The sequence below is a fragment of the Monoraphidium neglectum genome (assembly GCF_000611645.1).
Source record: "Monoraphidium neglectum strain SAG 48.87 unplaced genomic scaffold scaffold01220, whole genome shotgun sequence".
Lineage (NCBI taxonomy): Eukaryota > Viridiplantae > Chlorophyta > Chlorophyceae > Sphaeropleales > Selenastraceae > Monoraphidium > Monoraphidium neglectum.
Genome location: NW_014012408.1, coordinates 1 through 12923, shown reverse-complemented (window position 1 = coordinate 12923; position 12923 = coordinate 1). Strand labels below are relative to the sequence as shown.

At 67.7% G+C, this 12923-nt stretch overlaps 2 protein-coding genes across 2 annotated transcripts in view; both read right to left on the bottom strand.

The window, feature by feature from the left end:
• Positions 1-6749, bottom strand: part of MNEG_7079 (hypothetical protein) — a gene marked incomplete at both ends in the record, with an annotated part of 8730 nt that extends 1981 nt beyond the window's left edge. The window contains 13 exons of the mRNA XM_014044449.1: positions 127-981; positions 1233-1305; positions 1545-1695; positions 1884-2373; positions 2602-2727; positions 2983-3184; positions 3444-3801; positions 3988-4128; positions 4536-4713; positions 5162-5371; positions 5683-5985; positions 6244-6397; positions 6586-6749. Of these exons, the coding sequence (XP_013899903.1) occupies positions 127-981; positions 1233-1305; positions 1545-1695; positions 1884-2373; positions 2602-2727; positions 2983-3184; positions 3444-3801; positions 3988-4128; positions 4536-4713; positions 5162-5371; positions 5683-5985; positions 6244-6397; positions 6586-6749 (3405 nt within the window). The remainder of the gene's footprint in view (positions 1-126; positions 982-1232; positions 1306-1544; positions 1696-1883; positions 2374-2601; positions 2728-2982; positions 3185-3443; positions 3802-3987; positions 4129-4535; positions 4714-5161; positions 5372-5682; positions 5986-6243; positions 6398-6585) is intronic.
• An 825-nt stretch (positions 6750-7574) lies between these two features.
• Positions 7575-10655, bottom strand: MNEG_7078 (UDP-glucuronosyltransferase 2C1; the record flags this gene model as incomplete). Its single annotated transcript, XM_014044448.1, has 6 exons — positions 7575-7910; positions 8147-8359; positions 8846-9344; positions 9599-9713; positions 9903-10299; positions 10473-10655. 6 exons carry the CDS (start codon positions 10653-10655, stop codon positions 7575-7577), a joined length of 1743 nt encoding a protein of 580 aa, XP_013899902.1.
• Positions 10656-12923: the final 2268 nt, after the last annotated feature.

Sequence of the window (12923 nt, the reverse complement as noted above, 5' to 3'; positions counted from 1 at the left end):
CTCCCCGCCTCCCTCGCCGCCCTCCCCGCCGCCGCCGTTCTCGCCGCCGCGGCCGCGCCTGCGCCGCTGCAGCGCCTCCGCCATGGCAGCCAGCGCGGCCCCTGGGCTCTGGTCGGTCAACGGCACCGCCGCCAGCCGCTCCAGATTGCTCGCCGCGGCCGGGCCGGCGGCTGGATAGTAGCTGAGCCCGCCGCCCTCCGGCGCCGCGCGCACGCTGCCGCCGCCGTCGTCGCTCGCGGCCGCGGTCGCGGCGGCGGCGAACCTGACCCCGTGCTCCCGCGGCTGCTGCGGCGGCGGGGCTTCGCTGTCATTAGCGGACGAGGGCGGCGGGCGCGGCGCCGCGCCCGAGGCGCCGGGCCCCCGCTCATGCGCCGCGCGCTCCGCCAGCTGGCGCTGCATTCGCCGCACCGCCTCGTTCAACATGAGCACCCTGCCGCTCGCCGTCCCCACCGCGCCCGCCGCCTCGCCCCCGCCGCCGGCCGCCTGCCCGCTTCCGTCGCCTTCCGCCTCCCCGCCGCCGCCGGCGCCGGCGCCGGGCGCCGCCTCGCGCCTCGTCAGCGCGTCGGTTTCCTCGTAAAGCTCAACAACCAGATCCGCCAGCAGGTCTGCGGCCTCCTTGTACACCGCAGCCAGCTGCTCCAGGGCCCAGGCGCTCGTGTACCAGGGGAACACGAGGTTCTGCACCGCGACCGCCCACAGCGCCGCCGCCGCGACCGCGCCGCCGCGCACGATGGCCATCGTGGTCGACCCCGTGTGGCCCGTGCAGCAGGGCGTGAACTGGCAGAGCACGACCGAGGCGATCGTCATCAGCGTGTAGAGCGTGACGAGGGTGTTCCTCGATCGTCCGAGGCAGCCGACGCAAAAGGCGACGGCGCAGATCACGGCGGCGAGGGCGAGGGCGTTCTCGGCAAGTGCGGCGTGGGACATGAGGGCCCAGCCGACGGCGGCGCCGACGACGGCGCTGCCGACCCAGATGACCACCTGGCGTGAGGTGGGGGGTGCATAGTTTTGGTGGCGGGCGTGCCCGCGTGTGCGCATGTGTGTGAGTGTGCATGTGTGTGTGTGTGTGTGTGTGTGTGTGTGTGTACACGCGTTGTGTCAGGCCAGCTTTTTGCAGCAGATCAGATCTAATCGGTGCACCCGGCGCAGGGTCCTGACCCCTTGTGCTGTTCCCATAACGTCACCCAAGGGCGCGAGCCTGCGGAGAGCGGCCTCCCCTCCCCTCATCTCACCTTGAAGACTGTGGCCTCAACACGGTCCGCCATGCCGACCGCAGCCGCAGAGTAGCCGAAATTGGGGGCGTACCTGCGAGTCAGGGTCCGAGTGCGCGTGAATGCATGCGTGCATGCATGCGTGTGCATGTGCTTCGGCATGGCATGTGTGTATGTGTGTGCGTGTGTGTGTGTGTGTGCGCGCGCGGTGGGGATATACCCTCGATGATGTGGACGGGGTGCAGCCTGGGTACCGATCCACAAATTCACACGTGGCAACGGCGACGGCAGCTTCGAGGTGGCAGCAAAACAGGTGCCAGGGCAAGATGGCACGCGCCAGCGCTGGAGGGAGGCAAAAAGGCGCGCCTGTATGCCGAGGGGATGTGGTACTGAACCAGCAGCAGCGCCACCAGCACGGTGCTGATGACAAACCAGTACTTCACACCTGCGATGAAGCGGCGCCCCTTGATTTGCCGCAGGAAAGCTGGGGGTGGGCGGCCGCAGGGCAGGAGGAGGGTCAGCAACATATCATATTGGAAGCTGATGGCGCGAAAACGCGGGCGATGGTGAGGTGTGGTGCATGCAGCACAGCAAGCTGAGGGCAAGGGAGATGCATGACACAGTCAGGCAAAGTCTGATGAAACACAGAGCCCAAATGGGCCGCGTGCTCACCCTGCTTGCTGCTGAGGGCGGCAGGCAAATCTGTGCCAAAGGTCTTTCTGAGGCTCCTGTACTGCTCCACGTTGAGCGCCAGCGGCAGCCACGGCCGCAGCCACGCAGTGTGCCGCCGCGCAAACCCCTGCAGCGCGGCCGCCGCCCTCTCGGCACGCGACGGCCCCGCCTCGGCGGCGGCGCGCGGACCCTGGACTGGATCGCCCGCCTTGTGCGTCAGTGGCGGCGCGCCGTTGGCAGGGCCGGGGCTCCCGTTCAGGCCTGCTGCTGCCCGCCCTGCCTCCACATCTATATCAGTCGCCTTATTTGACGTCGCCCCGTCCTGCTTCGCCCGCGCCGGCGCCTGCGCCCCGCCGCCAGGCAGACCGCAGCAGCCGCAGTGACGGCAGGCGCGCGGCCCCGCGACGGCGGCGGCGGCCGCCTCCACCAGTCCGTCGACGGCGTCGGCCACCCCGCGCGTGGCCAGCTGGAAAAACATCCAGCGCCGCACCTGCGGGCCGGCGCCGCAGTAGAATGTGCCGCCGCTGAGAACTATGAGATGTGTGCGACGCGGTCAATCGTGGAGCAGCTGCGCTGCTTGAAAAACTCATGATTATGCAGGGGGCCGGGAGGCGTCACGCTGCCGCCGTTCACTCAAAGGGCGCGATTACGTCCCGAGCCCCGCGCCCCCACGTCTGCCGATAAGACACAGGGCCGTCCGCGAGGGACTGGTCCGCACCCAGTGCGCGCGCGGCAGCGTGACGGGCGCCTCTGGCGTGGCGTCGTGGATGATGCGCCAGTAGCGGATCAGGGCCGCCTCCACCAGGTCAGCGTGGCGCTCGCGCGCGCCGCGCCACTCCTCGCGCTGCGCGCGCGGGGCGCGGGGGAGGGTGGGGTTGCGGTTGGCAGTGGGAGGTCGCACGAGGCGGGTGGGCGGCGGAGCCGGGTCCGTGAACGTGGGCAGGTGAGGGTCGGCTGAGGAGGGAATGCTCGGGCCAGCGCATGTGAGACGCAGTCACTTTTCAGGCAATTCTCATGCTTGATCAACACACGCCCGCACGAATCCACACAAACACAACCCACCTCCCCGCCATGAACACACACACACACACACACACACCTGCAGGACGTCTCTCATCGCGACGCACTCCGCCCCCGCATCGTCCCTGTCGGCCAGCTGCCGCGCCACCAGCGCCAGCGCCGCCGCTGCCGACGCGTACAGCCCCTGCACCAGCGCCTCGTATTCGGGCATCACCGGGAAATCGGGCGACTCGTCCAGCAGGGCGGCGTGGTCTCGCTGCACCAGGTCCAGGGCGCTCAGCCTTGAGGGCGCGTTGGGTTTCAGAGGTTTTAGAGGAGAGCATGTTCAGGGTTTTGGGGCACCAACGAGTGGTACGGTCTGCCGGGGTGTGGCATGCACTATGCGTCAAGCTGGAAGGGCTCTGCAGATTGAAACGGAGAGCGGTTGAGGGTTGAGCTGTGACAAAGCAGGCGCTGCTGTTGCGGTCGCTCATGATATGCACCCAAGTATTTGCCCTGCGCCCTGCCCGCCCAGGTTGCTGCGCCCCCATCGCTCTGCACCTGAGCGCCAGCAGCTGGCCCGCGGCGATGACCTTGGCCCACGCGGCGCGATCGAACCGCCGAGAGCAGCCGCGCAGCCACTGAGGCTCTGTGGCGGCGGCGTCTAAGAGCTGGTTTGAATGGGCGAGCAGCTGCCTCACGTCTGCGATGCTGGGCGCCGGCGAGACGGCGCCCGCCGCCTCAGCCAGCCTGTCGCCCGCCACGGAGCCGCCGCGCGGCGCCGGCCGCGGCGCCGGCGGCGCTGATGCGGCCGCCTTTGCGCGCGCGGCGATGGTGGACGTCGCGGCGGCGCTCGAGCCCAGGCGCAGGCCGCGCGGCTGGCTGGCCGCCCGCGTGTGCCGCCACCCTTGGGAGCCGCCTGATGCCGCCGGCGGCGCCCCGAGCGCGTGATGCGAATCGACCCCGCGAGCGCCGGGCCCGCCCCCGGTCGCCAACAGCGACGCGGCGCGGGCATCAGACAGCCCGGAGTCTCTTCTTATCAAGGCGCTCGCGCTGTTCCCTCTCGTGACACGACCAGCACCCGAATTGGGGCCAGGGGCATCACCGTGGCCGCCCTCGCCCTCGGCCTCGCCCTCGCCGCCGCCATCCTTGGAGAGGCCGAAGAGCAGGGCGCCGTCGGAGTCTCCGAGGCCGTCCCAGTCGTCGGCGGCGTCGATGACGGCGGCAGCCACTGCGGCGGCTTGGCCTGCGGGGTGGGGAGTCGGGGGCGTTGCGTGCAGCGGCCATAAGTGCAGGGCAGCTTACCTGGCGGTGCGCACTGGGCGCTGCCTGGCGTGGCACTGGCAGGACCACACGGAGCAGCGGCCGGGAACATAACTCGGTGCACCTCTACAGCGGCCATGTGGTGATTTTGAACAGTCAGCCACCACCAGGAAAGTGCACAGGCTCAACACCCTCCCGGCGCCAAAAGCTCATCACAAGGCGGCCTGCCGGCCTGCCTCGTAACACAGTGCGTATGCACGTGCGTGTGCACACACACACACACCCACACATACACACCTCACACGCACACACACCTCACACGCACATGCACGCATGTGCACACACATTTGCCACAGCGGCCGCCCCTCCACACCCATGTATCCCTCGCACTCGCTGGGTCTGCGCCGTAGAAGGTGCTCTTGGCGCGCGTGCTGCTGAAGGACCCCGAGCTGCGCCGCGCCGCCAGGCACGACGCCAGGCTCTTGCTGCGGGCGGCGGCGTCCTCTGGCGGCCGGCTCATGTGCTCAAACCAGTCCATCAGCGCGACGTACACCTCGTTGGCGTTGAACTGCGTGCCGGGTTTTGTGGGGTAGGGTTGGTGATAGGGTGCGAGGAGCGGACCCGGCGCGCTGGGGGATAGCTTGGTGCAGACTAGGTTGAAAGATCGAAATTCTTGGAGCCAACAAACTTGGGGTATAAAAACTGCCAAGGACGCCTGCTCCACTGGTCTCTTTTGAGCAAACGTCCCAACCCCTCCCCAGACCCAATTATTGGGCCGTAATCCCTCTGCTACTGTTCCGTGAGCTGCCGCCACCACTCAAGAGGCCCTGATTCTCCGCACGCCGCCTGTCCCTTGCCCCTGTCCGCGGCACGCCAGCCCCGCCCACTTGCAATTAAAACCCCAACTCCTTCCCTTGATTGCAAGCAATCGCCATCCCCGCACACCCAACCACACACCCTCGCCCGCACATGATGACGACCCCCAACACCCCCACCCCCTCCCCTGCACCACCCACCAGCCCCAGCGCCTCTTTGTCCACCAGCCCCGGCACCAGGGCACTGCCCGGCACATCTCTCGGCCCCAGCAGCAGCGGATGCATGCCCTGCATGTGCCCCGGCAGCGGCAGCAGCGCGCCGCCGCCGCCCTCGCGGCGCAGCAGGTGGGATGCGACCGAGGTGAGGTGGTGGCCCAGGGACCGCAGCGCCAGGCTGACCTCGTCCTCGAGCTGATGACGTCACCAGAGGGTCGGGAGTAGGGCGGAGGTGGGGTTGGGGTTGGGGGTAGGGGTTCGTTGCATGTGTCGGTGCGGCAAGCAGGGCGTGAGGAAATGTCTGAGCACGGCTACAGGTGACAATGCGGCGCAACCATCCTGCAGGCCCCACTCCACGCAACACACGCCACCAATCTGGCTTGGCAGCCCGCCAAGCCAGATTAGCTGCCCATCCGCGCCATCCCATGCTCTCGGTGTCATCCACGGGCCAAAGCAGCATGAAGTTATGCCCCCTGCAAGAGCAGGCGCTGCCCTAGCACACCCACCTTGTGTGACGCGAGTGAGGGCAGCACCACCATCGACAGCACCGACCCCGCAAACATGGCTATCAGCGCCGCCAGGAACACCAGCGCCACAGATCGCGTCCAGAACTGCTGCACGTCCTGAAAGGGCCAGCCGGCCACGATGGGCAGCCCCACGTACAGGGCCGACACCATGCCCATCGCCCAGAGGAACGGGTGGCCGACGCCGACGCGGTTGGCGGCGAACGGGATGAGGACCAGGGGGCCGAGGGTGGCGAGGATGAGCAGGTGGCCCAGCGGGGTGGGCGCGAGCTTGGCAAAAGTGCCCTGGGGTGTGTGGGGCGGGGCGGGGGAGGCGGCGATGGGTCAGGACGGCGGCAGGGCATGGGGCCGCGAAGTGCTGCAGCCAGCCTGGTGGATGTCGTTTTAAAGCGCAGAGCTGCCTCAAGGTGATCGGGACCCGTCAGCTCCGCTCTGCGGGCCGTGCTCGCGTGCTGCAGCAGCAGGCGCGCGTCCGCAGGCCAGGCCTTATCGCTTTCACCAGCCGCTGCGCGCCAGCCGCGCCCGCCCCGGGCGCGGGCCCACCACGAGGCCGCCGGTGATGAGGGCGATCCACATGGGCCCGATCATGAAGCCGCACAGGAAGATACGCGTGCCCACGTTGTTGTCGGGCGCGGCCACGACAGACACAACGATGTAAAGCAGTACCGCCACGCAGGCCCCGGGGAAGCGCAGGGCGCTGCGGGGCCGGGGCCGGGGGCGCAGCCGTTGCAGGAAGGTGGGGCAGAGGTTTTGAGGCGGATGCTGGGATGCCAAGGACGCACGGCGGGCACCGCGTGGTGGTTTCGGCGCTCCGACCGTTTGTGGCATGCGTATACGAGCGCGCGCGGTTGTGCGGCGCCGGGCCGCGGCCTGTCTTGCGCTCACTCGACCAGGACGAAGAGGGACACGAACAGGAGGCCGCAGGTCAGCTGCACCGCGCCCTGGAAGCTCTCTGACAGCAGGAAGACGCGCAGCGCGTCAACACGCCCAGGCTTCCAGTGCGTAAACGGCCGTGGCGCCGACCGCGCCGGCTTGTCCGCGGCGCCCATTCCGCCGTTTTTGAGGCGCCAGCTTTTGTGAGCGCTGCTTTTGCGGCGCGGAAGCCCTCGGTATCAGCGATGGCTGCGGGAAGCACGGCGCATCTCGCGATCGCCGCGCCACGCTGGAAGCGGTGTGTTCACGGTGTGGTGCCGCCTGGGTGTGCCGCCTTTAGGCTGGCTTTGCAATGATGCACAGCTCAACGATCTTCCCCTACTTATAGTATTCACACCGAACGTGAGGTCCCACCAGCTGACGCGGAACAGCTGACAATGATACGCTGCAATCGGCACACAACGATGTCGGTATGCACGATCGGGGCGACTCAACGGGTGCAGGAGATTGACGTGTACAGGGTGCACGTCCTGCATGTCAGTGGAGTGTGTCACTGGCGAGTTACTGATGCTACCTGCAGTTGCCCGGGTGCCGACACGAGCCCAAGGTCGTGTTCCAGACTCGCCCCACCCAAACCACGCCGCAGGACTTGTGGGTGCTGCTGCTGCCCCCTGTTCATGACGCCTCACCATTGCAAATGCGGAGTCAACGCTTCACAGCCCAGCAGAAGTTTTGAATGCTTGAATGCTGTGTCCTGCCAGACAACCGGTTGTCACACGGCTGCCCTCTGCCGAGCGCCACAAGAATTACCAAAGGAATGCGGCCTGAGTGTCGTGCCCGAGCGGGCACGTGTGCAGACAACGATGCATGGCAGTGGTGTCGCTGCTGCAGCCCGTCCCCGCATCGGATCCAATGCAGCGCAAAACAGCACTGCAACAGAGTGAGAGCTCATTAAACATTGCACAGTCACACATCCACAGTCGCCCACCCCACGCCCCTCTCTACTCGTGCTTGCGATGGGAGCCCTGCTGGCCCCCCTCGCCTGCGGCTGCCGCCGCTCGCCCAGCGCCTCTGCCACCGTCCCCGCTACCGCCGCGGCGCGGCAGCAAGAGCGCTCTCAGCGCCGCCCGCGCGCCCAACCAGATCACCGCCAGGGCTGCCAGGTAGACCAAGATCACGTCCAGCAGTATCACCTCATACCACGTCATGTCCTGGCCCTGGGTGTGCAGGAAGCTGCCGCTGCCCCGGGGGACCGCTAAGGCGTATGCCACCAGGTCGGCTGCCCGCTGGCCGGGGCTGACCGCGTGCGCCTTCAACCGCGCGGCCGTCAGCGCCGCCTGGATAGGAGGTGCCGTGAAGTTGACAGACGACTGAAATGGAGCACGAGCAGCGAGCCTCGTTTGTGGCTCGCACAAAGAGGCGGCGCAGTTCACAACCCCGGGAAACCCGTGCTCGTTCCGCACTCTCTGGCCCTCTGAACGCGCCGAATGCCACCCCACGCACCCGCCCCCTCCCAGACCAGCAGCCCCTCCCTGCACCGCCCCACGTCCCCCTGTCCCCACCGCCCCCTCACCTTCCCGTGGAAGCTGCTGTTCCAGGGCGCCACCTGCAGCACCGCCGCGGCCAGCCGCCCCACTTCGCCGCTCATGAGCGCGCCCTTGGGCACCACCAGGCCGCGGCCCTCGTCCTGCGCGCGCTGCACCAGCTCTCCCTGGCCCAGGGTTAGGGGGACGCCCACTATTGGGACTCCGTGGTAGGCCGCCTCCTGGACACTCAAGTAGCCACCCTGTTGGGGGGGGGGTGAATCGTGGTGGGGTCGGCGGGGTGCGGATGGTTGGTGAAGGTTGTATTGAGGGGGCGGCTGGTTTGGAGTGGCCAACGCAGCAGGGAAGGCCGGGGAGCCCTGAGGCAGGACACGAGGAACGCCCGTCAAGCCAGGTGCTCAAGGCCGGCCGGCCGGAGGAGAGGGGAATCAGGGGCGGGCTGCACGAGACACAGCCAAACCCGGGGCCTGCGGTTTCGGTCGGCCTGTAATACAGGCGCGGGCAGGAGCGCAGGCGGGACGCAGCGCGGCGGGAGGCCGCGCGAAGGCAGGGCGCTGCGATAGCCGCCGTCCTTTCCACGTCGGAAGTGCTGACTGCTCACGGCCCCGCCCCAGCCCCTTGTGCGCATGTTGGCGTGCGGACGATGCCTCCGCTCGAAGCCCAGCCCCCCAGCCGCGGACCCACTCCCTCCTTCACCCCCACTGCCCCGTCATCCCGCAACAGCGCACCTGGGTGACGAAGGCAGCCACCTTCGGGTGACCCAGCACGTCGTTCTGCGGGAATCTCTCGCGCACCAGCCACCCCTGGGGATCCGGCGAGAAGCCGCGCGCCGCCAGCGCCGCATCAAGCAGCTCCCGCTCCTGCGGGCGCATGCGCAGCAGCAGCCGCGCGCGGCCGGCGCAGGCGGCGAGCAGCGCGGCGATGGACGGCATCACGTCCGCGGGCGCCAGGAAGGACGAGCCAAACGAAAGGTACACCACCGGCAGCGCTGCAGTCACAGCCGCCTCGGCAGCGGCGCCGTCGCCGCCGTCGCCGGCGGCGCCGTCGAGCCATTGTTGGATGTCCTCGGGCAGCGGCGCGGGCGGGCGCGGCATGAGGGGCCCGATGAAGTGCGTGCTGGGCGCCACGGGCCGCGGCGGCTCCAGCGCCCAGTCAAAGTTGACCAGCAGCAGCAGCGGGCGGGAGGGGCCAGTGCCGGGCCGCGCCACGCCGTGGCGGCGGGAGAGGCTGCATGTCGGCGGGCGAGGTGTCGGGGCGGAAGGGTAAGCGGGTGAGAAGGTCACCCAGCACATCAACCCTCATGCGGGTGGCGGCCTTGCGGCCTTGCATACGGTGTCCAGTAATGATCTTGTGACGTCTGTCCCTGCACTAACGCTCCATGCCCCTGGGGGCATGCACACGCGTGCAAGTGTTGTTTTGCTATCTGCCGCACGCCGCCCCGCACCGCCGCGCCCTGGCGCCCCATGCACTCTCGGTCTCACCCGCCTATGGGACCCCAGTTCGTGTGGGCGTAGGTGATGGCCTTAGTCAGGGCTATGGTGGCCGCGTTGACGCAGCGCTGGCGCAATGTCATGCCCGTGCTGGGGTAGAAGGTCCCTGGGCAGGGGGAAGGGGCCCCCCATGCGCCTGTTCAGCCTCGGCATGACACACCGTCAGAATTGAAACAGTCTTCAGCGCGCCCAGAATTGGGCGGCCAGGCTCTCAAACTCTGCGGTCTTGGCATGCACACTGCCCTCGGCCCTGCTCTGCGCCGCACCCCGCCGCAACCACGCCGCAATGCCTCACCCGGCCCCGGGATGTACGCCGGGTTGAGCTGGCCCCCCCACAGCCCGGAGTGCAGCATGCCGCTGCTCGTCCCCACGTCGAACTCGACGCTGGGTACCCCAAGCTTGCCGCCCAGCCAGTGGCCGTAGGCGCCGACCGCGTCCCCCACGATCAGGTCCGGCGCGAGGTCCCTGATCTGACCCAGCAGCTTCTCGTCCCCTATGACTGATTCCGTGAGGCCCGCCAGGATGCGATAGCCGTAAAACATGGCCGCGATGAAGTTGGCCTTGCCGACCCGCGCCATGTCGTCGGCGAAGAGGTCGAAGCGCAGGGGATAGGTGAGGTAGGCGTGGCGGTGGCCGGGGCTGCGGGCGGCGGCGGCCGCGCGGGAGGCCTCCAGTAGCTCTTGGGATACGACCTGGCGGGCAGCAGGGGGCGATCATTAAGGTAGGTGAGGTGGAGAGGCATTTAAGGGGGTGGGGCAGGTGCACTTGGGGGCGGGGATGGATGGAAGAGGGGATTGATGAATGAGGCGGGCAGCCCTCATGCCACAAAACAGCCGGGTGATAGTGGTGGGGCATCATGGCTCACCATGTGGATGTCATGGCCCCCAATCGTCTCCAGCTCCGTGCTGAGCGCTGTGAACGCGCTGATGTGGGACTCGCTGCTGAGGGGCACGACTAGCAGGCGGGCGGCGGCCGCGTGCGACGGCGCGCAAGCCAGTAGGACCGCGCACGCCAGGAGCAGGGCGGCTGTCTTGCCTACAGGAGTCATCAATGGTCGCATATATTGTAGATCTGTGTGGGTGTTGCGATTACACACAAGATCAGCGATCTTGCGTCGTTCCTGCCAACGACACTAGCATTTTGCTGTTACCACGAATGTAACAGCAACTCTGTCATACCGGTAGTGAGCCTGACGTGCTCCCCTTGGCTGTGTCATCGCATCCCGTGAAGCTCTGACCGCACCAGGCTGCAGTACAGTCATGGCGGGGGGCGCCGTGCATGAGTGCACTGGTGTCGCCCCACGGGTTTGGCCCAACATGCCATCATGGTTGCTACGATGCATTGCGTTTGCTGGGGGCGCTGAGCTAGCCAGGACACGTGTTCCACTACCTCATGCCCCCCGCCCCCGCCATGCAAGCCCTGCGCCCTGCCCCGCATCAAGCCCTGTCACCAGAGCTGCCCAGATGCAGGCCAATGGGAAGGTTAAGCTTCCAGCTCATCAGCCCACCACCCTCAATTGTGCAAACAGAGGTACAACTATATGCCTAGACAAAGGAGGGGTACAGGTACTCTATCAATCAATCATGGCCCAATTTGCTGGTTTCAGCAGCCAACTGGGATGATGATAAGGTGCGGTCCCATTGGAACAGTGCGCGGCGATTTCTGGCGATGCCTCTCATCACTGTTGCATCAGAACCTTTCACTCACCTTTGGCAAGCACCATTACGACGGCGGTGCGGCCGGCGTGGTGCCCGACGGCGGTTGTGCGGAGGCAGGCGGCAGCTACTGGGCCATGGGCGTGTTTGGTGCACGCGCACGTGCGCATGTGTGTGAAGGGGGCGTTTGTTGGGCTGCTTGTTGCTGTTGCTGCTGCTGCACGGGAACCTGCACAATCTAGTGGTCACTTGTTGTTGTTTCACCTGTTGGGGGAACACGATCTATTATTGTGATGCTGAAGTGCTTGACCAGCCTTTGAGCTTGGTTTGACCGCGCCTACCCACTGGGTGTTCGACCTGTCAAAGCTAGAGACCAAAGAGTCCACGCTTGCTGGCGGCAGCCCGCTTGATGTGTTGCGCGGCGGCGCGTTCAGCGACCCAGTCGTGGGCATCAGCAGCCGGGGCGCGCGCCGGCGGCCGCGCCGGCGGCCGCGGTGGCGGTGCTGTGGGTGCGGGGCCGACGCCGGGGGCCTTGACTTGGGCTGCTCAGAAGGGCTGCTCAGAAGGGCGGCGGCGGCAGCTGCGGCGACGCAGGCCAGGATGGCGCCGGCGCGGGGAGCGTTCGAGCCGCTGGCTGGCTGGCCAGCGGTCAGGCGCATTGCAGCACAGCTACGCCACAGCTGGGGCAGGTTCAGTGATGCTTGGCGGGTCTGGCGGGCGACCGTAGGGGGCCCAGCCGTTGCGTCTGTTTGCGTGCGGCGTTGTCTTCTGGCCGCGCCCCGCGTGTGCAAATCAACCTGTGCGTGCCAGCAGCGCAACATCGTGCAGTCCACAGAATACGGCCAGTCAGTGGTGGTGGTGACCGAAGCAAAGAAGATCAAACAGGGACGACCAGACGGAAAGGGAGCCGGCGCGTTGGGAGCACGTCACGCCCGCATGGCCACCCAAGGGGCAGAGCTAGCCAGTTGCGCCAGCAAGGGTGCAGCAGGTCTGATGCAGAGTCGCAGCATTCAGGGGCGGCCTGGCAGCCCCGCACGAGAAAAGAAAATCACAGAAGGTAGATGGGCAGTCTGATCAGGTTGTGGTTGCGGCTGTGGGGCCGCTTTGGCTCCGCTGCCGCCTCTCCTGCAGCTCCCACTGCGCCGCCTCGCACTGCTGCCTGTGCCCCGTCCGCACCCAGTGGTTGCGGCAGCATGCCTGGCTGCAGTAGCACACGCCCGTCAGCGCGCCGCACCCCGCGCAGCGCCGCAGCGCCGCGCCCTGCGCGGCCGTCCTACCGCAATACGCACAGCCCCTCGCCGCGCGCGACCCGGCTGCGCCCGGCACCGCAGGTGCGGCTGCGCCCGCCCGCCGGCGCGCCCTGCGGGCGCTCTTGGCGGCGCAGGGGGCGAGCGGCTCGAAGTAACAGCCGCGGCAGTCGTCATCCTCATCCATTAAGCAAATGTGCTCCGCAGCCGCCTCAAGCAGGCAGGCCAAGACGCAGCTCCTCGCAGCGTCGACGGGCGCCGCAAACAGGGTGCACATCCCGTCGTCGAGCCCGGCGTCGCCCCACCCGCTGCACCCGCGCGCCACCGGCGGCGGCGCCCCGGCGTCGGAGGCGGGCGCGCACACCGTGCAGGGCGACAAGCCGCCAGTGAAGCCTGAGAGGGCAGCGTCGGGGG